The sequence below is a fragment of the Pleurodeles waltl genome, chromosome 4_2 (genome assembly GCF_031143425.1).
Source record: "Pleurodeles waltl isolate 20211129_DDA chromosome 4_2, aPleWal1.hap1.20221129, whole genome shotgun sequence".
Taxonomy (NCBI): domain Eukaryota; kingdom Metazoa; phylum Chordata; class Amphibia; order Caudata; family Salamandridae; genus Pleurodeles; species Pleurodeles waltl.
This window is the reverse complement of record NC_090443.1, coordinates 367,827,547-367,853,043: the sequence shown is the minus strand read 5'-3', so window position 1 is coordinate 367,853,043 and position 25,497 is coordinate 367,827,547. Positions and strand designations below refer to the sequence as shown.

Below are 25,497 nucleotides of genomic sequence, written 5' to 3'. Positions count from 1 at the left end.
TATTCTTCCTAGAGGTGCCCGTTAGAATATTTGGGATGATATTAAAGTCTCACCCAATAGCAAGGGCCGGGACAGGGAGATTAATTGCTTGTAAAGAGTCAGCAATGAACAGGTATCGTCTTCGATAGGGCCATAAAAACTCACAAAGTGGATGTTCGTAGTTGGCATTGATGTAGTGACATTCCACCTTGCCTGATGGTCCCTATAAACCTGGTCAATCTGCCCTGGAAAATCCTGTGTAAAGAGGACAACCACTCCTCTCGCTGCTAAATTCACCAATGTAAAAAACAATTGTGTGATGAATTTGGGGAGTTTAGCGTTTTGCCCGGAGTTTTAAAGGTGTCTCCTGTAGGAGAAAGATATAAGAACTGGATTCCCTGAGCCAATTGAGAATTGCATGAAATGTAACTGCATTGTTAGCACCATTCAAGTTACATGCTTCGATCTTTAGGCCTTTCTCTAACATCTGACTGGATAGAAAAATAAACAACAACCTGGTCCATACCCCATAACCTCCCTTTCATCTCTGTGTACCAAAATCAGCACCCCATTTGGTGTATATTTGCACATTAGCCCCCCTGATTCCATGTTGCCTTTCAGCCTAACCCTGGGCCTCTGATATTCAGCCACCAAGTTATACACCTGATTAACCATGATGCAACTGCTTTTTTTTCTCCTCTCCTACCCCCTACCTGAAAGCCTCCACCCCCTCCAAGAACCCCCGATGGTGCCCATCGACAAGGGCCAACCCCATCTTGACCTTCCCATTCCCAAAGGTGGCACACTCCCCCACTCCCACCCTACTTAAGTGGATAAGTACTGTGTCAACATCATGTGCATTCTGAAAACAGTAGTGCCTCACTGTAGGTATTTATCATGTGTACCTGCTGTAGCTATGTAGGATATGACACATGAGGTCAGGGTAGTTTGGCAAATCAATTTTGACAATGGCCTTGTTTGTTGCTGTTGTGAAAGTTCTTAAACACCTGTGTGTTGGTTGGTAAGTGTGACCTTACTGTGGGCTTGCATCATGGTTGGTGTAACAGTTATGTTAGGAACACTCATGCCTTGCCTCTGGGAATCCTCCACGGACAAATGCCATGCTTGCCATGTCTGATGTGTGGGTAGTGATTTTGCTTCTCTATATGTGACAATTCAGTTTACTCATGGTAGTGTTTGTAAGGTCAGTTTCCCTCCTTCCTGCACAGTACAGTAGTCTATTTGATACATACAGAAAATACTGAACTACTAAACGTGTGTAGGACATTGGGGTGAGCTTATTTGGTCCTTACATGACTAATATTGTTTGTCCTCTGGAGACTTTTCTCATAGATAATTTGGACCTGAGACCATTGTCACTCCTTTCTACATCACAATTGGTGCATGTGTGTGTGACATGTATTACCTCCTTGACTAACATTTGGCAGGTGTGACATGTTGATTTGTCATATGATGGTATGTGTTCATAGATATATGGTTGAATCTCTGTCACTTAAAGAATGTATGGCTTGTTTGAACCAGGACTGCTTGCTTGTACTTGACAACATATATAATGGCCCTCATTATGACCCCGGTGGATGGCGTTAATATGGAGGAAAGTACTGCCAACAGGCTGGCTGTACTTTCCTCCATATTAAGACACTGGCAGTTTGGCTAAAGCCAAACCGGCAATGTACACACCACCGCCACAGCGGTAGCATCCGCCGGGCTGGAGACTTCACTCTCCAGCCCAGCAGCCGTCACTTGCCCGCCTGCGGAATTATGACCCCGCCTACTGCCATGGTTTTTGTGGCAACCTTACTGCCATGAAAACCATGGCGGTAGGCACTAACAATGACAGGGAATCCCTTCCCTGTCACTGATAGGGATCTTCCCTGCCCCCCCTCCGCAGGTTCCCCCCCACCCCCCTTTCCTCTCCAAACTCCCCCTTCATACACGCACCTTCATTCACACATGCATACCCATTCCCACATTCAACCACACCTGCATACATCCATTCACACACACATCCACACACACTTACATACATACAAGCACACACGCATTCACACAACACAACATACACGCACTCACACATCCATACATGCACACACATACAACACGCAACAAACACCCGCATACACGCACGCACAGACATACACCCCCACACCATTCCCCTGTCGGAGCACCCGACTTACCTGTTGTCAGGGGGTCCTTCGGCAGGAGACGGGATGGGGCGCTGCTGCCAGCAGCAGCAGTGTCCGCCAGCAGAACACTGCCAGGCCATATCATGTGTCATGATATGGTCGGCGGCGGTCTACTGGCTCAGCGCTGCTGCTGGCAGCAGTGCCTCCTTACCGCCATCCACCTGCATGGCCACAGCCGGATTTCCAACAAGCTTCTGGCAGAAATCCGGCTTTGGTCATAATCCAACGGACAGATGGTAGCCACGGCGACGGTCTTTTGGCAGCCATCGCCGCGGCAGTAGGCGGTATTTACTGCCATTGTTGTAATGAGGGCCATAATGTCCTTTGTACATTACATCAGGATAAGGTATTTATGTGGTAAGGAGTGGGTCTGTGTAGTTGGGTAGCTTACAATGGGAATCCATTGCTTGTCGACTGCTTGTCGACTGCTTGACTATGTTGTTCTGATGATGGCGCCTGTATTAGGTCTTCTAGTCATGGTATGGTCAGTGTGATCAACTTCATTCCTAGTGTTGTAGTTTTCTGTTCGCTTGCTTTGCTTGTGTGTTACAGTGGTGAAATTGGGGGACATGCATTGTATTGTGTTGTTACATGATGTTGGTACTTTGCTGGCACTTCCTTGGGGGGTCAGTTGACATGATGGTACGTGGTCTCTTTCTACATTTGTGATGGAAATGTTATCATGTGTATGTTATGAACCTAGTTCACTAACTGCTTTCAGCATCTGCACCGGCAGGCAAAGAAGATGGGGCACAATCCAAACGGGGAAGCTTCTTGCCACTGGACCTCAAGTCACGACACCACAGACACCGAGGGACCCAGTGGCCCAGAGGGCGAGGGGAGTGCCACAGGGGAGATCGGATCTACAACATCTTCCTCTGAGTCCTCCTCCAGCAGCCAGCCAGCCAGCCAGCCATCAGGACTCATTGAGGACCACTCCAGGACCATCTCTGTTCACCACCCCCTGTTCTATCACTGCCCTCCCTGTAGCTCCCCACCCAGCGGTACGTGCCCACCCTTCCAAGAGGGTTGGTGCTTCCTTCGCCACAGGCACATCTGCCCAGCCCCTGTTCTCCCTGCTGCCCTCAGTGAGGAAGCTTTGACATACTGAGGTCGATCTCTGTGGGTCAGTCCACCATCATGAATGCCATCCAGGGACTGGCAATGCAGGTCTAAGAGAGCAATGCGTTCCTGGAGGGCATTCACAGTACAATGGCTGCACTACAGAGATCTTTCTAGGCTCTGGCCTCCAAACTGATGGCAGCCAGTCACCCCTTGTCTACCATCCTCCTGCACCTTCCTCTTCCCATTCCAAAACCCTCTTTCCCCGACCCAGCCAAAGCACACAAACTGACTGGCATGCATCGACCTCAACAGCCAAGGGAAGCGCACACAAACATAAGCAGCACAAAACACACCACCGGCTCGCACACAAGCAACATCCACTTGCAGACACCACACCAACAATCACTGATCCAGCTACAGCACCTATCCTACCCACAGACACCACCCCACCAGGCCCTCAGTCATCCACTCCAGTCATCACACCGGCAGACACCACAACCATTTGCATGCCTACATGCAGCACATCCACCATACATGCAGTTACCACCCGAACAGACAGTCACCCACCCACCATGGCATCCCCCAGCACCTCCACCCCCCTTAGCCAAGACACACAAACGCCCTCACTCACCCACCCAAGAGACACACACCACAAACAGACACACCTCCCAAAAGCACGCACCCAAGACGTCCACACCTAAATGTCAAATAACCACTCCCTCACCCTCCACACCCAAACCCCCTTCTAATGACCGTCCGTGTGTGCCAAATTTTTATTCCTTTTTAACCTTGACCTTTTTACTACTCGTTCCTCCCCTGACACCCCCAAGAGAGCAGTTTCCTTCCCCAAGGCCTTCCCTTCCACCTCCAGGGCCTCCCCTACTTCCACTGCCAGCACCCATGCCCCTCCCACCACCAAGAAGAGGTCCAACCAACCCCAGATTCCCTTACCCCTCCCAAACCAAAGCCGAAACCCACTCTTCCCAGGCCTAAACCTCCTCCTCCCCTGCCACTCCCCAATACTCCCTGAGGTGCCTGCCTGTGGAGGTTACATGGCAGTCAAGAGTCAAGTTGGGGCATGATTTTGTGCCTTTTGGTACAAATATTCAGACTTATGGACTGGCCAATGGCCTTGGACGTTAATATAAATTGCACTGCCATTATATTAAAGCCAACCAGTTGTTTTTTGGTTACATCTTTATCCTACATTTCCTTTCCTAGGTTTGAGTTGTTCCTGGCTGACATTGGTTGTGTGCCAGTGTTTTGTTGTGTGAGCTACTTGCTGCTTCATGTATTGTGTGCAGTATGTGAGGTTGTGTGCAGTGCTGTTGCCCACCAGGGGATGGGTTTGTGTTGTGTGATAGGTATGTGTATGTAGCTGAAATGTTGTTGTCATGGTATTGTGTTGTGTTTGTAGTGATATGTGTTTGTTGTAGTGAGTACAATGTGGTCCTAAATGGTGTAGGCCGTGTCTCCTGATGCGGCTTTTGTGAACATGTGGTGTGTGTTCTGGAGTTTTTTCAGTGCAGACATGGAGTGTGTTGAGTTGTGCATGTATGCCTTGCTTTTGTGTGTGTGTGACTATTTAGGTGTGTGTCCCGCAGAGCTGGCTGGTATATTGAATGGTGTTTGGAGTAGTGTATGCTTTGCCCTTCACCCATATCTGTGACTGTGCATTACATTTGTTGTTGCAACTGCTTGTCCTTGAGCTCTGAATAGGGCTTGTTCATGTGGGCATGTTTTTTGTGGGCCTTGTTCAACAGGAGATGTGTCACAGTATGACCTCCTTCAGTGTATGGTTTTGCTGCTCCTTTATGCTGCTTGTTTCTGCATGTATAGTGCATGGCATGTTAAGGACAATGTACAGTGTGTGTGTGTGAGATGTGTGTGTCGATTGCTGGGTTGTATGATGGTGTTGTTGTGTGTGTTCCATTGCACATGGATGTGTATGTGTGTCTGGTCCCTGGCCACTGTTGGGTGAGAGTGTGTGATATGTTATTGTATTTGTGCAGTTGTAGTGTTGTTCTTACGAGTTTGTATGTTGTATGGGAATCTGTGACCCTGGGCCTGTGCTGTGTTCCTGTGCTTAAATGTGTGGTACTGATGTGTGGTTTGTGTGTGTGCTGGCTGACGTGTGCGTGATATGTATGTGTGGGTGTCCTTGATGCAGTATGTGAGTGTGTGTGTCAATATGCTGTTGCATGTGAGTTCAGCCCGTCGCACCCCCCATCTTATGGTATGTTGTGTAACTGTACAAATGTATACATTTAACATGTGTAACAGGTGAGTGTGTGTACTTACGTTGTTGTCATCCTTGTCAACGATGATTACATTGTCTTTCAGCGAGCAGGAGCAGCAGGATGACGTTTAGTTGTGGATCTAGGGTGGCTCCGGACGTGTATGGTTTCCTGGCGGTGAGTGTCTCCTTTTCTACTGTTCGTTTCCGCCTGCTGCTCCGTGATGGTTGGACGACAGTAGTCACATTAGGGGTGTGCAACATTGTAATAGGTCAGGCGGAAACGTGGTCTCTGCCGGACTGTTTGTGCCTCCAGACGACTGCTGTGGTCTGTATTGCCTAATGGTGCCAGCGGACCACTGGCGGTCTTCTGTGTGCACCATCGCCAAAATCATAATCTGGCGGTCCTCTCTGCCAGCCTGTTGCTGGTCGGACCGCCACCACCAACAAGGCGGTCACGGGACTGCTAAACCCGTAATGAGGCCTTATGTGTATTAGATTGCCTTAATATAGGAACAGCTAGCATCCATGTGATCCCCCAGGGGCCCCATATACCTGAAGCTAGGAGGGTAAGAATAACTCAGTGGGGCATGCTCTACAGTGTTTTAGCATGACTGTATTTTCACAACACACCCCACGTTATACAGTGTGGCTTGCAATTTCCACATATACCTGAGACACTTGTTATTAGGGTGAGATGTGTGTTCACAAGTACGTGTTCAATTATTGATTACTTAATCATGTTTGTTTTGTTCAATTCGGTCCCTGCATTCAGAAGCACACAGCTTTAGTGAAAGATTTCAGCAATCTCTTATATAAGTGTCAGGTAATATTTTTACTCTCTTAGTGAGGGTTAGAAGTTAGAGTAGGTCCTGATGAATCGCCACTAGATCCTTGTGGTCCTTTGAACGGAGAAACATGTTGACCATTAGTACTGTACTGTAGGAAATACCTACACACAGTCCCTCTATACATACACACTTAGCCATCTCGTAGGGAACTAGGGACCTGATTTATACTTTTTGGTGCAAAACTGCACCAACACACTTTTGCACTAAAAAGTTTAGCACCGGCTTGCACCATTTCTGAGCACCAGCCGGGCACCCTATTTATGGAATGGTGCAAGCCGGTGCAAAGGGTAGGCTAGTGTAAAAAAAATGATGTTAGCCAGGTGAGGCTGGTGGTATGTAAGAAGGGGGTTTTGCACCAAAAAATGACGTTAGGTAGGTTAGAGTAAAAAATAAAAATTAGTCTAACCAGTCTAGCATCATTTTCTGACAGAAAACCATTGATACCACATTACTCCTGTCTTAGAAAAGACAGGCATCATGCCCACCACCCCAATGGCCAGCACAGGGGACCAGGTTCCCCTGGGCATGGCCAGTGCCATGTAGGGGGGCCCACTTCAGGGCCCCAATGGCAAGTAAAAATGAGAGGCATGGCTAAGGGTGTCAAGATAGCGGTCATACTCTAGGAGTGCTCCGGACCCCTCCGTCATCTGCCCTGTTAGGCCCAGCTGCCCGAAATGTTTTCGGGTCCCGGCCGGCGTCCCGTGAGTCGGGGTAGCAGCAGGGGTGAACAGTAGGCTGTAGCCCCGCACTGGGTGCTGGGGGTGTGTCTGGGCTCCTGGCCTGGGGCCGGCGTCCGGGGCCTGAGGGAGAGGTCCGAAGAAGTGAAGCGTTCCTGCCGGGGAGCGGCGGCCTCCGGGTGGTGTGGAGGCACTTCCCGAGGGGCGCCCCATGTCTGCGGGGCGGCGCGAGTGGCGACTGGGCTGCTGATATATGCCTCCCCCGGCCGGTGGAGGCAGCGGGGAGATCCACCCGGGCCAAGGCAGGCAGTCGGAGCTGCGGCCGGGTAGTGAAGGGCCTGGAGGTGGAGGGGCTACGGCCGGGTTGCCTGCACCCAATGAGTTGGGCCGGCTGCCCCCCTAGGAGTGGGGGGCTCCTTGAGCAATGCGGCCTGAGGGAGGGGCGTGGAGGACCGTGCCCACTCCTGGGCATCCCCCACATGGCAGAGTGAGATGGCGGGGCCCCGTGGGGCACCTGGGCTTCCCCTCTTCCCCCTTCCTCCCCCCCCAGAGCATGGACGGGGTGGGGACCGTGGTTGAGGGCCGTGAGTGGTCTGGCGAGTGAGGGCCCACGCCGCGGGCAGCGGATCGGCTGCAGCGCCCTGAAGACGCCGGCGTGGGATGAGGCGCAGGGGTGAGCGGGGCAGCAGGTGCTGCGAGAAGAGAGAGGTGGCTGTTAGCTGAGACCTGAGTTGGGACCCACCCCCATCGGATTGGTGCCAGTGCGGGGAGGAGTGGGCCCCGAGAGAACTGCCGCCTAGATCGACTCAGTTGTCCCCAGGCCCCCAAGGGGGAGCCGCCCTTGGCCGGGCGAGCATCTTTTGTGGACCCCGGTGGGTCGGGTCTGACTCTGTGGCGGGCCCCAGGGCTCCGACTCAGGGCCCTGGGAAGAGTTTGGCGCATTTCGCAGCTACTGATCCGGAGACGGTGATGGGGAAGGACAAAGCAAGTAAGCAGCTTCCGGCATCCCAGCAGCGTATTGACCATTTTGCAAAACAGACATCCCCGCAGTAGGTGGGCACCGTGACCCCCGAGACGACGGCATCCGTTGGGGTCCATACCATCCTACAGGCCATTCAATCCTCGAAGTTGGCGGTCGAGACCAAAGTCAGAGAGGTGCGTGAGGACGTGGGCCTTCTGCAGCAAGATCTGCGAACCATGGTGGGTCGTATCAAGGAGGTGGAAGACCGCGTTTCCCAGGCCGAAGACGAGATCGCAGATCTTAAAGTCAAGGTTGCGCAGTTGCAAACGCTTACAGGGGAGCTACATCACAGAGAGGAGGACACAGAAAATCGAGCCAGATGCAACAAATTGTGTTTTGTGGGATTTCCCGAAGATGCAGAGGAAGGGCGTGCAATTGACTTCTTGGAGAGTTGGATAAAGTTGTGGGTCCCCGCCCAGAAACTCTCCCCCTGGTTCACCATTGAAAGCACGCATAGGGCCCTGGTGGAGTCTTTCTCTCTTGGAACAGTGCATCTTTGTTTAGGTATAGGTTCATGTAGGGAGACCGATGCACTGGACAGTATAACTCTCCCTGTTTTTCTCCCCCCCCCCCCTGTTTTGTTATGCTCCACATCCCACATTCCCACTGCTTGGGCTTCTAAGTGTTAGTTTGATCATGAGTCATTATGTATTTCAGATATAGCTGCCTAATGAATGACAAAAAAGGAGCAGACTTTGGACCCCACCCCCGCATGCCTTGGGGGTCAGGGTGCACTCCCCCACCCCTAGATATATATATATATTTTTTTTTTCAGGACACAGAGGCTACGTCTAGGAGCCCTGTAATAGAGGCCACAACATGTTATGGTCAGTCCATCAGTATTGACTACCACCCTTTAAACTGGCCAATCCGATCTTATCTGGACATCCACAGTCAAGTTAAATCTGTTTTTTTTAACCCTTCATGATCACCCCAAGCACTTCTTTGAACAACATTTCTCAATGGCAGCTGTGTGGATTTAAAACAAATAATAAAAAACACAATTTCTGAGTAAAGTTGTAAGCTTGTGCCAAATTTAGCGTAATTGCATTCAGCCCTCTATTTGTATCAGAGACCAAAGTATCCTATGGAAATTAACATAAGAAAACAAATTTTTTGTATCCCCTTTTTCTTGGCCCCCACTTGACGGATCATTGCAAAAGTTTCCATGTTGGGAGGTTTCGTGCAGATACATCAGTTCTTATAGAGAAAACGAAAAATGCTCTTCTTATGGAAACTGGCCTACAACTGCACAGTGGTGACCACTACTATATACTCTATATGCATATAAAACATATAGGAATATCCAAGAAATATATGGTGGATATTACATTTATTTGTGCAGCAGTGTATCATTTTGTATCCAGGTCTATCACCTGGTTTGATGTTGTTTGCTAGCTGTCCTTCATCTTCTTATTGTCAACATTATTTAGTGGGAAATTACCTTGAATGTGTAGTTTTTGAAATCCGGAAAGTGAAATGAAGGGCTACTGTTTGGTTGTCTGTAGAAAGGAAAACAAAACAATTATTTAGCAACGAATATCGAATTTGATAAAATCTGTGTTTGCTTTGTTAAAAAATATATTTTCTGTCTGTATAAAAGAGAGATTGCTGATGCTGTTCTTTGCAAGGTGTAGATAACAATGATCATGGATTAGAACGGTGGCAGTCAGACCACCGCCAATGTGGCTGCCCGACAGCCACATTATGACCATGGTGGCTGCACCATTGTCGGACCGCCATTACTGCCACTTACCCTCCACTAGAGGGGCTGGTGGTTTTAATCCGCCAGAGCAGTGCCTTCTCCGCCGGCGATTACCTAGCAGTAGCCCCACCATATAAAGGTTGGTGGAGATGGGGTGCAGAGGGCCCCATGGGGTCCCCTGCACTGCCCATGCACTTGACATGGTCAGTGCAGGGTCCAATGGCCAGCCCTGCTGCACTTTTCACAGTCTGCTTTGCAGACCGTGAAAAGCGCGACGGGTGCTGGTGCACTCTACGCACCGCAGCATTGCCGCCGGCTCATAATGTTGTGGCCTGGTTCCCGCTGGGCCAGCGAGCGAAAACCCTGTTTCCGCCCACTGACCCAGCGGGAAACTCATAATGGGGCCCGCGGTAAGGGGACTGCACTGGCGGTAACCTGACCACAGGAGTTTGGCGGACGGCCTTTTCCATCCGCCAAACTCATAATGACCCCCTTATTGTTCAGGTTTTCGTTACTTTGCATCAACAGTCTGGTGAATAAATAACAGTCAACTGTGCAGAGTGGTTTGAGACTGATGATGAAACACATATTTCAGGAGAACCAGTGAATATTTTCCATATTTCATAGGAATGTTTCAAATATTTTTCATATTTGCAAGAACACTGAGGCCCGTATTTATACTTTTTTTAGCGCCGCATTTGCGCCGCTTTTTGGCGCAAAACGGCGCAAACCTACAAAATACAATGGTATTTTGCAAGTTTGCGCCGTTTTTGCGTCAAAAAACGACGCAAATGCGGCGCAAAAAAAGTATAAATACGGGCCTGAGTTCCCAATTCAGAAACATAAATGTAAATGTGTAGATGTACTGGCATGTAAATTACTCTTGCACTTAGGTGCATATCGACACATTGTAGCTATTTTCAAATTCCGAGAGTTGTTTTACAACTAAATGCAGACTTACATGTCTCATCTAAGACAAATTTGAGTCGAAAATTACTATTAGCAACTTTTACTTTTTCAGAAACCTTATAAAGCGTATTATTATTTAAAAAAATATTTTAAAATAAAATATAAATGTAAATAAAAGTATTGATAGGAACTTGAATTAATAAAATACAATGTTACAGCTCCTTAACTGGTCCGATTAGATGTCCATTAAATAATTTTATAAATATTTTAATTTATATATTTTTTATACTAAATTTTAAAAAAGCAATTCGAAGTATTATTTTCAAATTTAAGGAATATTTAGCAAATTTAAGTAAACGTTATGCTTCTATTTAATTTTAAATAATGGTAAATATTTATTAAAATTGTAAAAAGTTTATTTTTTAAATAATTATCTTTTTTAAATATTAAAATATGCTATAAATTTATACAATTAAAAATATTATATAGATATTTATTTCATAAATAGTTTAACTAATTTAAAACTAATTCCTATTGGGTTTATTTTAAGTCTTTTTAAGAGTGGCCATGTGTGCTGCTACACTTGCTCCAAGGCTGAACTGCAGAATATTTATAATTGCTTTGTGGTTTTTTGGGTTGTAGTAATTTTAGAAGTGTAGTTTGTGAACAGCAAGGTTCTTACTATTTTGTGGATATGTATTTAAATTTACATTTCCTTCCATAAATCCTTCCTTTCTCCTCCCTAATATACCTCCTATTTTGTAGTAATTATTCTCCATACTCCAACCTCTCTCCCTGGTCCCTCCCACATTACCAACACAACATATGCTTACAGTTGCGGAGCTCTCCAGCCATAGATTTGTTGAATAGCATTTTGTATGCTATAACATTTTTGCAAGTTGTAGACTCTCTGTTGAAAGAACATTCTTCCTGTAGCAAACTGGTCAAACCTGCCCTTCAGATATATGAGGCGAAGTGGTTGGGCAGCACTCTATGGAGCTGAATTGCAGGGGTTCTCCAACATAACAGAGCTAACAAGGACAGAAAACAAGTATTTAAAGAAATTAGTACTATTGCCAGTTAGCACTCCATTACATTCCCTAAGGGAACAAACCAATACAATAAAAAGTGAAGCTGTGACTACTCCTGTTTTGGACTAGTCTTCTCACCACACCAGACGGTTTGCTTTACACTAAGGCACTTAAGGAGGTAGTTGAGCTGGATAAAGAGCACAAAATAGCCTGGTTTGGCAATATTGAACGAGTCTTGTCCATTCTGGCCTTGCAGGAGACTTGGAACTCCTGGCTACTGGAGCTTATTCCATCTAAAGACCAGCTTAAGAAGCCTTACTGGGCCTGGATATCCCACAGTGATGAGCTAAATAACACAAACGGGGCACTAGTAAGGGAGTTTACTGACTTAAAATCCGGTAGTATCCATGAGCAGTATCTAGACATTATAACAGATCCTATGCATAGAAAACTGTACATCCAATTTAGGATGGGATCTTTTCCATTATTGTAATTCACAGCTAAATGGTCCACATAGAAGCAATCAGGACCACTCTGTCCATTTTGCAAAACCTTTAAGGAAACAGTGGTACATATTTTATTTGTATGTGCGGCCTATGTTCACCCACACTTGACATGGATTAAACCAGTTTGCAGGCTTTTGGGCACACGCCACCATGATATGGCTCTTAAAATATTGAGATCAGATCCCAGCCCCACACTTGCTTGTGCCGTTGCAAATGTTTTGGGTAGGATGTGGATCGTATGAAAGGAAGCACTTTTGACTCAGAATTAAATGGTTAATTTCCTTGGATAATAATAGCACTTTATGAGTCAAAGTGGTGAAAACCTTATACCCTTGTGCATGAACAAACCTCATACCCCAGATTTTATACTAATAGTGAGGATACCTAATCCTTTACTGTTGGCCCTATGTGGGGACCCTTCGAAGGAAAGGTTGTCCCCGCTTAGGTTGGCATCCCGTATAAACTATTGCTTGCTAATAAATCATCTAATGTAGACACATTGGACTGTAGCCGAAAAGCTATGTGCAGGACTCTTGGTAATATAACAGCTGACATATGCAGAGCAGGGTCACGCTCTCAAATGGGGCGTAGTCCTTTAGAATTGTTTATTGCACAACCAGGAGCACATAGCAGACCCCAAAATAGTTTTTTTTTACTACTACTTGCATTTTCTTTCCCATTCTTCAGTTGTAGTGTGTGAACCCTAGTTGACTGTGACCCCTACTTAATTCTTGTGCTCTAGTCCTATGCCAAACTAAGAAAGCATTTGTCCAATGAGCCCTAGTTGTCTGTGATCGCTATTTAACCTTTATGCTCTGGAGTCTTGCATGCTAAACCAAGAAAGCACTCTCAAATGTTTGATTGTCATCTATGTTCCTAAACGCTCCTAACTATGAAGAGCCCTTTTAACTGCACAATTATTATTGGACAGTTTTTAATGGCTGCTAGAATTGTGTTTTAGCCCAGGATAATCCCATGTGTTTTTCCTTTTTTCTTTTCTCCCTTTCACGGGTTAAGTTGTTCTGAATATCAAATGTATTTGTTCTCCTCTTACTTTGTTCTTTAATGCATTTTCCAATTTTAATCAATGCTTTATTGGATTTTTATTATTTGCCACTAAGCTGTGTATTTCAACGTTTTATATTATTCGTATCACTTTTATGGCCTGCAGCTAAAATCAAGTCGTATTACTACTGCTACCAAAGCAAATCACAATTAGAGCGAGCGCTCCTTTTATGCCCTTTCCTGATTGTGATTCGGATTGATTTGCAAAAAAAACATTTTGTGAGTCAGAAAGGATTTTCCAACCAGGAAAAGGGTTTAGTACTTGGCCAAACAATATCTTGTAGTCACAAACTGTGATTTTTCGATTAGTAGAATTTGCATCTGAAAAAAAGGTTTTAATACATAAGGCCAATAGTTCCTTAGGAGGATAGCTTAACTCTTAATGCATTTACCTTCAAGTGAGTTAAATGAAGGCAAAACCTTAAAAAGCCACAAAAGCTTTGTGATAAGTATTCCTTAATCTTTTACTTAAAAGGTGAAGCGAATGTAAGTATAGTACATTCAATAACAAACAGAAGTCTTGTCAAAAATGACCATTGAGGAGCAGGAATGCACCACATATTTAGCAGGGAACTTCAGCATGAGTCTGTGCAAAAGTTAAAAGGATTGGATGAAGTTGGTTCCTATGAGGCACATTGCTTCTCTGCAGGGATTTTGCAGGCATTAAGGTTGTTTTTTTCAGGTATGTTCAAGTCAGGTCTGACCCTGTCTACTTGCAGTAAAGGTATTTGAGGTAGTCTGGAAATAGAAATACAACTTGCACAGGATTACCATACCCCACTTACCTGAATGCAGACCACTCCCAGGTAGCTGGATAAAGAGTCCACCCAGTGCACTTCCACTCCTCCTTTACAATCCTTTAAGGTAGTGGCTCTGAGAGATTTCTCCTTGTTATGCCTCTCCTGTTTAGGTGTATTATTTTGACACATTCCTAGGTTTACCAGTATTGGTAAATCTGGAAATGCACTAAAATCCATGACTGGATGCGCCGGAACACCAACGCTTCACCCATGGAATGCTTTCCCAGGGCAGCCGCTGCCTTGCGTTAATCCAGAGTAACCAAACAACACAGAGCCAATGCAAGGTGGCCTTTGCTTGCTTGGTAATGTTTATGTTCAATATTTAATTTTGCTTTTTTACATGCATTTATACCATATTACTCTACTAATATTTAATTTTCTAAACAGTGCAAGACCCTCAGATAGTGTCATGGACTACCAGTGCTCCACAGACTCCAGGTTAGAAACCTCTGCGTAAAAAGTTGAAAACATATCCGTTTTGAGCCTGCATACCTCAGCATCAGGACCATTCCTTTTTCGCCTAGGGCAGACATCCTGTAAACCTTGAATCTTGCTCTAATAACACTCTGGTGGCCAGGTAAATGTCCTTAGTATCCTCTCTGGAACTCAACTCAACTCAACTCAGAAAGGAGTTGCTGAACAAACTTTTCAAACTTTTTCAAAAGTTTCTCAAGTTTTTGTTGACCAATGCTTGTTTGCGGCTGACGCTAAAGTCAAGTTCCTTTAAAAATCTATGGCCCATATTTATACTTTTTGACGCTAAACTGCGCTAACGCAGTTTAGCGTCAAAATATTTAGCGCCGTCTAACGCCATTCTGAAGCGCCATGCGGGCGCTGTATTTATGGAATGGCGTTAGCCGGCGCTAGCAGACCGGCGCTGCCTGGTGTGCGTGGAAAAAAAACACGTAGACCAGGCAGCGCCGGCGTAGGGGGAAAATGGCGTTAGGGCGTCTTAAAATGGGGCAAGTCAGGTTGAGGCAAAAAAATCGCCTCAACCCGATTTGCGCCATTATTTTCGACGCCCAGACGCCATTTAAATGACTCCTGTCTTAGTAAAGACAGGAGTCATGCCCCCTTGCCCAATGGCCATGCCCAGGGGACTTATGTCCCCTGGGCATGGTCATTGGGCATAGTGGCATGTAGGGGGGCACAAATAAGGCCCCCCTATGCCACCAAAAAAAATTAAAAAATATAAAAAATTATACTTACCTGAACTTACCTGAATGTCCCTGGGGTGGGTCCCTCCATCCTTGGGTGTCCTCCTGGGGTGGGCAGGGGTGGCAGGGGGGGTCCCTGGGGGCAGGGGAGGGCACCTGTGGGCTCATTTTGAGCCCACAGGCCCCTTAACGCCTACCCTGACCCAGGCGTTAAAAAGTGGCGCAAATGCGGGGTTTTTTGACCCGCCAACTCCCGGGCGTGATTTTTGCCCGGGAGTATAAATACGACGCATTTGCGTCGCCGTCATTTTTTTAGACGGGAACGCCTTCCTTGCATCTCATTAACGCAAGGAAGGCGTTCACGCAAAAAAATGACGCTATTTGCCCATACTTTGGCGCTAGACGCGTCTAACGCCAAAGTATAAATATGGCGTTAGTTTTGCGCCGAATTTGCGTCGAAAAAAACTACGCTAATTCGGCGCAAACGGAGTATAAATACGGGCCTATATGTCCGGGATCCTACGGTGGATTTCAAAGATCAAGGTCTCTAAAGGTACAAAAAAGGGTTTTCTAACCTTGTTTCTTTCATGTGTGACTTTCTATTCCATTGTTTGATGTTAAATGCTTTACACTTTGTTCTTTGCTAAGCCTTACCACTCGTGGCCACAGCTACCCAGGGTTGAGCTTAAGGTTAAGTAAACGTACATGACAGGACCCAAGATGGTATTTGTGAGTGTACTGAATGGTACGGCTACCCAGCCATACCATCTAGTACACCCCAAATCCTCACACCATATGTCTAATCTGTTTATATTGAAAATAATAACACATGCAGTAGACCTTACATATTTATTATGAAAATCAAAAGTTAAGCTAATAGGCCTTTGAGGGTGGATTGCTATTATACTGTATTCATGCCTCTTGACAGGCATGTTGTTACATGGAATCTCACAGATTACTGTAGTAGGCAAGAAATTTGGTGTTGGTATTTCCTGTGACAAACCCGGTCACAGAAGATTTGCACTGCGATAATACTTTCTAGACCCTCTTAAGAGAGTCTGGCAAGTGTAGTTATCTGCCGCATCCTTGTCATAAAAAACTAAAACTCTACATATACTTACTTAGAGGGTCTTGGAGCCAGAACCTTTCTATCTGTTCAAGCTTCTTTCACATTCTCCTTCTCAATCCTGACAGCATACTGCATGGGGCAATGCCTTAGCACATTTCTACCATCCACTCTATTGCCTTGTGAATAACAATATTTAGCCTCATCAACTGCTTACACTTGCCTAAAAATAAATGTACCTCAGTCTTTTAGTTTTTCATTATTTCCCTTAATCGGTTTCCATTCATTTTTAACCTTCTCTGTTTGTGTTTTTTATTAAGAGCATCCTGCAACTCCCATGGCAGTTCAACCAGGATGCTTGCATGCCACTCATTTTATTTAGAGTGTGCTGCATCCTCTGCACCCATTATTTTTACACTGGGTGGTTATCTGGGAATACTATGTTGATAGTGTACCATTGTTTTATTCTCCCAAGATAGCTGTCATGTTCAGAAGCATTATTTTGGCTGCCTTGGATCAGCATAATAATGATGTATTATATACTTTAGCAACCAAAGATGGCAGCTGAATGCAATGTTTACTGAGTGGCCATCTTCGAATGGTATTGTGCATAGTATGTCATTGTTTTTAACGCTTGACGATGGCCAAAAGTTGCTTCTATACATGACAGCTATGTTGGAACTTAATTAAAACTAAAAAACACTATATTCAGTACCACTATAAGACAGCCACCCACTGCTATATTTAATTATGTTTTTACTCAGCAAGCTTAGCCCTGACAATTTTAAGAAGCAACGGGTTTTCTTTTTTCTACATTTATTCTTTTAGTGTATCTTCCATATGCTTTTGGGTTTGTGTGTCTGTTTTATTTTGCATGGGCAAGCAGGAGAATACAAGAAAGAGTCTATGGGTGGATGAAAGACTGCCTGAGCGCAAGGATGAGTGACAGTGCATAAATGATGGCTTTATGCTTGTACAAACTCACCATAGACAGAAGACACACTTCCTATTTTAAGTCAGTCCAAAAACACAACACTTCACCCCCACAACAAAATATGGCAAAACAAATATGCATGAGATTTCCAGTCAGGCAGTACCACCTCTGCAGGTCTGGTTTCATAATACATTGGTATGGATTGCACCTAGACATGGCTTACTCAACACTGTGGACATGCTAGAGCATCATGCACCATCCTAAAATATTTGGTGATCTGGCGTTAATATCCTTCCCTCTATTGCTCCGCTTTCTTTACTGCAGCTCAGGAAACAGTATGGTGATGTCTTCAGCTTGCAGTTCTGCTGGGAAAACCTTGTGATTATCAATGGGTTCGAGATGGTGAAGGAAGGGCTCATTACCAAATCCGAAGATACCTCTGACCGTCCACATTATTCAATCAGCGATTGCTATGGCTATAAGGAAAATTGCTCAGGTATGGGCCCACAGCTGTAGAAATTTCTGAAAATGACCAACATCGTCAGCAGTAATTTTGTCATGAATATACCCATCATCATATGTCAGACTTGTAAACACCCTGGGCTCGATTCATAAAGCTATTAGTCATAGCACATACCCTATTCTGAAATCACTTTTGTAATTCATAGAACCCGGTTTTACACTATTGAAAAGAACTGTTTATGCAAAGAGTTTTATGCAAGTAAATCTACAAATCTACTATTATGGGCATGGAGTGGGTGTTCCAGAATGAGCTATATGGGGTGCAAACCTAGAAAGTTACACATTGGTAGGTGTTAGAAATGGGGTCTTTGGTTGGCAGTCAGGTTACTCCCTGTCCAAGCAATGACCCTCACTCTAGTCAGGGTAAGTCACACACAATCCAAAATATCCTGTGCCCACCCTCAGGTATCTTGGCACTAAGCAGTCAGGCTTAACGTAGAAGGCAATGAAGGCAATGTGTAAAGTATTTGTGCAATAAATCATACAATACCAACATATAGCACCACAAAAATACACCACACAGTGTTTAGAAAAATATATAATATTTATCTGGATAAATGCAGGTCAAAACGATTAAAATGCAATAAGTAGATGTTGAGATATCACTATAAAAGTGATATAAAGTGTCTTAAGTCTTTGCAAAACAAGTAAGTGCCTCTTAAAAACAATAAAGGTCTCTTGCAAGCACAAAGTACCTGGTTTGCGTGAAAAATTTCCACAAGGGATCGCAGAGGAAGCGTTGCATGGAAAACGAGGAGGTGTGCGTCGGTTTCGCCCTTTCGCACACCGACTTGCGTCATTATTTTCCACGCAGGGGAAGGCTTTGCATCAGTTTCTGGCTCACGGACTTGGTTCCTCTTCAGGTTGCGGGGTTTTCTGGCGCCCCAGGGACTGTGCATGGAATCCTGGGCATACGGAGCAAAGTCACAAGCGCTGCATCGATCCAGTGGGCATTGTGTGGAAATTTCTCCCGCACAGCAGACGCTGCGTCAATTCCGCTCTGGAAGTCGGGCTGCGTCGTCCCGGGTTGGCTGTGTGTCAATCTGGTGAGCCGTGCGTCGAAGTTCCGGTCGCAACTCAGGTGCTGCATTGATCTTCTCCTTGCGAAGTCACACTGCGTCGTTCCGGTTCGGCATGCAGGGAATTTCTCCCCTCGGGGCAGGCTGTGCGTCATTTTTAGCAGGCTGTGCATCGTATTTTCGCCGCACAAGGAGTCCAGTTGCAGGAGTGAAGTATTTTTGGTCCTGAGACTTCAGGGAACAGGGGGCAACTCTGTCCAAGCCCTTGGAGAGCACTTCTCAGCACAGCCAGGGAGCAGCAAGGCAGCAGGGCAACAGCAAGGCAGCAGCCCTTGTCAGAAAAGCAGTCCCAGTGAGTCCTTTGGGCAGCCTGGCAGTTCGTCTTAGCAGGTCTGGTTCAGGGATTCTTCACCAGCAGGTTTCTTGTCCAGAAGTGTCTGTGAGGTAGAGTGTCTACCCCAGGAAGTGTTTAAAGTCTGTGGTTTGGGGTCCTCTTCTTATACCTATTTTGGCCTTTGAAGTAGGCTAACTTCAAAGAAAAGTCTCACTTGTTTGTGAAATCCTTCTTATATGTAGGAAAAGGGATGGGGTTAGGCCTGGCAAGTGGGGATCCTTGCCAAGTCGAATTTACAGTTTAAAACTGCAGACACTGCAGTGGCAGGTCTGATACATTATTAAAGGGCTACTTATGTGGGTGGCACAATCAGTGCTGCAGGTCCACTAGTAGCATTTGATTTACAGGCCCTGGGCACCTGTAGTGCACTTTACTAGGGACTTACCAGTAAATCAAATATGCCAATCATGGATAAACCAATTAACAGTACAATTTACACAGAGAGCATATGCAAGTTAGCACCTTTCTCCTCTCCTGCGGATACCATCTGTGCAGCACCTAACCTTACTTTGCTCACAGATGTATCCACGGGCCGGATAGTACCACCATGGCCAACATAGTGGTGTTGCCCACTCCAACCCCGGGGTGTGACTCCTGTCTCCCCCCCCCCAGGGGCAACTCTGTCCACCAGGACAGAAAACCACAGTGGCCACTGACAGCTGTCAGGGATGAGAGCCAGGCCCCAGGCCTCTCAAGGCTCTTTAACCACTGTGACTGTGGAGAGTGGGGGGTGGTAGCCCCAGGTGCTGGGCACCCTTTGACCACTCTCCCTTCCACCAGGTAAGGGATGACAGCCTGACCCTGGTCCTCCCCTCTGGGGCTCTGTACCCTCCCTCCTAGAGTGGTACCCCCAGAGTCCAAAATTGTCAGGGTGCTTATAGAAGCAGTCCTGCACAATTCTTCCACCAGTGCAGGGGTGTTAACCTGCAACTGGTCTTCCAATCTGGGGTCTGCACCTTAAGGTTGGACTAGGGCCAGGGGTGAGGCTTCCCTCCCCCTGCCCTCCCTTCTGGGGTCCTGTATCCACCAACTAGGAGTGCCCCCCAGAAGACAACATGGGAGGGGCACTGTTAGCAGAACACATTTAAAAAAAACAGTTACTCAGCACAACATGCTTTGTCAATATAGTTTGCCACTAGAAAGTGCTTTAATTGTAATGCATGCCATCCATGGTTCTCAGGACCAGCAACACCGGACAGGAATTGTGAAGTTGCTTGCTTCAATCCAGACGACATCTTGAAAAGGATTCAAAGCCTAAAAGCAGCATATTCTGTGTGATAAACACATCGTTGCTTGACTCTGATCTATTAGTATGGAAATGCACAATATTATTTGCCAGTTGCTTTTTCTCAGAAAAAACTTTGGGGCATATTTATGAGCCCCTATCACCACCGGAGTGTCACTTTTCATGACGCCCCAGTGGCGCTATGCCCTGCACCGTATTTACAAGGTAGTGTTAAGCCACTTTTTGTGGCTTAATGCCACTTTGTAAATGCGACCCCTTCACACGCAGCCCTTTGCATGGAAGGGGCGTGCAATGGGTGTTGCTGTGGGCGTGCCACAGCAACACCCATTGCATTTTGACGCTGCTTCAGATTTACGAGTGTTTGTAAACCTGAGGCAGTGCCAAAATCTAACGCCTCCCCAGGGGGGGCATTAGAGAGGTGCAAAGAGGAGGAATACTTTTATTCCTCCTCGTTTTTTGTTTTTTCTATGTTTGCTGCATTCTGCAGCATGCATAGAAAGAGCAAAATGCCAGACATGATTGTTTATGTGCGGGAAAGTGTCCCTTCCTGCACATAAACAATCATGTCAAAATGATGCTTTGACACTTTTGTGTGTGCTGCATTCTGCAGTACACACAAAAGTGCCAAATCGCCATTAGTCATTGTTTATGTGCAGGAAGGGACACCTTCCTGCACATAAACAATCACACCCCTTAACGCAGACATCCTTGCATGATGGTGCAAGGATGCCTGCGTTGGCGATTGCAGCTAAATTAAGTGCCACCACAAGGGACAACACAGGGGTGCACCATATTCAATTAAATATTGTACATCCCTGCATTGTGAAAATGATGGAGCGTGACGCTGCCAATTTTGGCACAGCCTTGCTCTCCGTCATTTTCCTATAAATATGGGCCTTTGTTTTTTTGGTGTGAAAGAAAATGAAATCAGAAATATAAAACAATTATTTTATGAAAACATTTCCTCACCAATATTACAACATATTCAAATATTCTAGATGTACTTTAAGTTGGTACTTGTGTGTTTTTAGGACTGTGTTGCTTTTAGAGGCTGCAGCTGCCTTTCCAAGAAGGCTTTCACGACGCATTGTGTTTTACTCTTTTTTTTAACTTCACTTGCACACTGTGGTGGCGCTTCCATTAAAAATTCTAGCGATGTTGGAGCTGTTCATCATCTATCTAGCAAAACCGAAGCCTGTCCCTGCCAAAACTTGCAAGGCAGGAGACATCCAAACGCCCCACACACAGACAATGATGGGATCTGCATCTGAGCTCAAGAGACTTCCATCATCATCCTAAGAACAGGGTGAACAGGTGGGTGTGAGCCCCAGAGTGTTCCGTATGAGCTGGGAGCAGTAGGATCATAGAGCTACAGAACTGGGTGTGAGGGAGCAGCTGGCCTGTATGTAAGGCGGACTGGAGCACCACACTCTGGACACAAAGTCAGGTCCGACATCTATGGTAAGGATCTGCGGCTCTGTCTCTGGCTACTCCCCCCACCAATCTGATGCCACAGCCTGCACCACTAGAGACACTATGACCAGATTTAAGACAAAATGACATTGCACGTTGCTGCGCCAAATTTGGCAGCGTCGCTCAATGTCATTTTCAAAACACAGGGATGCGCTGTATTCAATAGAATAGTGCTCACCCCTGTGTTTCCCCCTGTGCCGGCATTAAATATGCTGCTGAGTGCCGAAGCAGCCACCCTTGTGCCATGGTGCAAGGATGGCTGCATTGAGGGGGAGGTTGTTTTAGTGCAGGAAGGAACACCTTCCTGCACAAAACCAATCTTAAATGGCGATTTGCTCTTTCTATGTGTGCTGCAGAATGCAGCACACATAGAAAGAGTGAAAAACAAGGAGAAATTCAAGTATTTCTCCTGGCTGCGGTGGCATTTGATTTTGGTCCTGCCTCAGGTTTACAAAAACTTGTAAATCTGGGGCAGCATTAAAATGCAACGGGTGTGGCAACAGCCATTGCATGCCCCTTCCATGCAAAGTCCTGCATGTCAAGGGGCCTTATTTACATGGTGGCGTTAAGCCACAAAAAGTGGCTTACCGCTGCCTTGTAAATATGGCGCTATGGTGTCTTAAATATGCCCCTATGTGCTGGGCCATATCTTCTGTCCCCATCCAGCCAAACCTGTGCTGTTTGAGGACTGGATTCCTGGTGGGTATGGTGCTCTGTGCTGCTTCCTCTTCAGTGCTGGTGGTTGCTGGTGGGAGCCACGGGTGCTTATTTTTGAGCATTGGCACCTATGTTTCCAAATCAGGGGAAAAACACACAGATCGGGAAGACAGAAGAAGAGAAAGACCATAAAACTGTCTGAAAAGCAGAAAGCAGGGCACTGAAAGAGTGAGATAAGTGGTCAGGGAGCTTCTGGTAGTAGATTAAAGAAGGACAAGGTGAATTTAAGACTACCAGCCTTCGTAATAGGTGCACCAACATTTAATTGCTCCAGCCGCGGGCTTCTGGTTAGATCTCTGGGCACTGGCATTCTTTATTTCACAAACTTAGCACTGCTCCTCCCGGAGTATTTGCTGTGTCTTTCAGGGCTGGCTTTAGCGTGGTGCGAGCAGTGCGGCCACACCGGGTGCTGGCCTGAATTGAGGGGCGCTGACCTTAGTGGAGCGCTGTACTTAGCAATGACTCATGAAACTTGCGATTTAAAAGCACCTGCTGAAAAGTTCCTTATGCGTCAAGACTTCAGGAAACAATTAAAATGTCAATATGCCTCCTGTGAATAATGGTCCTGCTAGGGCGAGAGATGGGAGTTTTGTCTAGCGCAGCTTTGGCCCGCCATGAAGTAGTGCAGAGGGTTAATATGCTGCTGCAAAGAACAGAACTATATTTTATGTAGATAGCTGAGGGGATTAGTAAAGCCAGCCTTTACAAGCGCTTAAAAGCAATTGAATGTATGTGAAAAGGGGGCTATGGAGAGATATGGGGCACATTTGCCGGGTGGCAGTGAGTGAATCTGAGGAGGTGGTCATGGGGTGTGGAGCCAAAAAAGACTGTCGCACAGGGTGCCTCGAGCGTTAAAGACGGCCCTGTTGTCTATCACCCAGCCTTTACAGCTTCCAGGCAAGCACCCACACCCCTCTGGCAAGACACAACCAACCCCTCTTGAGAAGCAGAGAACCCTTCCCCTACCTCATCCAGATCCTAAAGGGAGGGCATTTTGAGCACGTCCTGTATATGGAGCCTGTGAATCTGTTGGAGCTTGCTAGGAACATGAACCTCAACACCCTTGACAGCGGCCAAGGAAGCCAAGCTATTGCAATGGGTGCAGTGACTCCTGTAAATCCAACATTGGCATCAACTCGTCTGGGCATTTGCATGGCACTGGCCACACCCTTATTTCCATTCTACCCTCCCCGCCACCCGTCTGCAGTGTTTAAAGATTCCTGAGCCCATAGTCTTAAAGTAAATATTGTTGTCCGATCATAGTTTGCTTACCTCAGACATTCACTGTTCTACTCCCTATAATAACAAATTGCTGTCCAGATATCTGTGCGTACTTTGCTCTTGGACATATAAAAATAGCATTTTTAGACTGCTCTAAGATATAACCACCTGAGAATCTGAGAAGCAATCTATAATGTGTTAAGATGCAGGGCTGCAAAATATTCCTGAAGCCACATACCCAGGTGTCAACCTAACTAAAACACAGTTGCCTTTCCCCAATAGGGGAAAGGACATCTGTCAAATATATATTTGTAGTCTTACGTGTTTTTTTATCATACCTGGTAGTTTCACATTTCTTATCATGTTTGTCAACAATTATTAATCTCACAAACACAAACCTGATTTGATTTTGCTGCAATTGAGTAAATCTTGCTCCACCCCGGCCCATTTCTACAGTCTCCTAAAATTAGCAACAATAAGTAATGCACACAGTACTGCATTGTGCAATTCAAACTATCCCTTTCTCCTATGAGGTGCTAAACATTTAAAAACCTCTCACATTCTTTGACAATGTGTGCATTGAATTTCATTGACCTGTGGTGTGTACGTTACTATGTGCTGTTGGGACATACTTTTCTGCAGTTGCTCAGGTTGCTTAAGGCTTGTTTCACACTATATGCTTTTCTTGTACTTAGATTTTGGAGGGCTTGTGCTCCACAGCCTGGAGCCATATCCCTGGATGTTTATGTATTGTTTTCTCTTTCTTAGGTATTCGTCAATTAAATAATGCACTTAAAGAATTACCAATTAAATCTTTAATTAACGTAAACATTCACATCCCACTCTATGTCCATACAAATCCAATAATCCACTACTACATTTTACATGAATAATTAAACCAATGAAAAATAAAATATACATTAAAAACCATAAAATCCCTTTAAATAATATAATAATTGATTCATTAAACAATTTACATACATAATTAAATCAACATAGCAATTTAATTAAAAATCAACAATTTATCTTTAGGTAACTTCCGCCCGATTTACCGACAAGACATACAACCTGCTACTAAATTTTAAATTAATAATTAAACCATAGAAAAATAAAAGTGTACTTTTTTCACATACTGAAGGTTGGAAACCCAGCCACATGTATAGGCAGGATTATGCTTTTATATATGATATGCACATTGACTCTGCCAGTCTGTGATGTAATAGAGTCATTGCCTCAAGGCAGCCTAGGCAACCACAGGGATGTGTCTATCAGGTACATCACAAATGTGCAGTGTTGGTTTATGGAGATTCCCATGGACAGAAACCTGAGTTGGTATATGTTATCTCTATTGGCTCTGCCAATTTATGATGTTACAAAACCACTGCTGCAAAACATTCTGGGTAACCATAGCAACATGGACGAATCACAACAGAGTGAGGCACAAAGGCACAAAGATAGGGCAGGTAGGTTCAAGCTGAAGGAAAAAGGAAATTACACTTGCGAAGACAAGTTCTGTTGTCATCAAGTCAGCACATATAGGAGGGGTGAGATAATTCTAGGAATGGGAATGTAGTGCACAAGGGAAAGGTGAAGAAAACAGAATAGAAAATGACTAGGTAAAAAAGAAGAAGCATGAGAGGCAATAGAATTAAGAAAAGCCTGTACAACAAACACAAAATAGGAAAATAAAAATCAC

The 25,497-nt window shown here is 45.5% G+C and overlaps 1 protein-coding gene across 1 annotated transcript in view; it reads left to right on the top strand.

Moving 5' to 3' along the window:
• The window catches only part of LOC138292729 (cytochrome P450 2D15-like), a 275,538-nt gene that overhangs the window by 33,520 nt on the left and 216,521 nt on the right, over positions 1-25,497 (top strand). Inside the window, exon 2 of the mRNA XM_069231467.1 lies at positions 17,534-17,705. Coding sequence (XP_069087568.1) covers positions 17,534-17,705 — 172 coding nt within the window. The remainder of the gene's footprint in view (positions 1-17,533; positions 17,706-25,497) is intronic.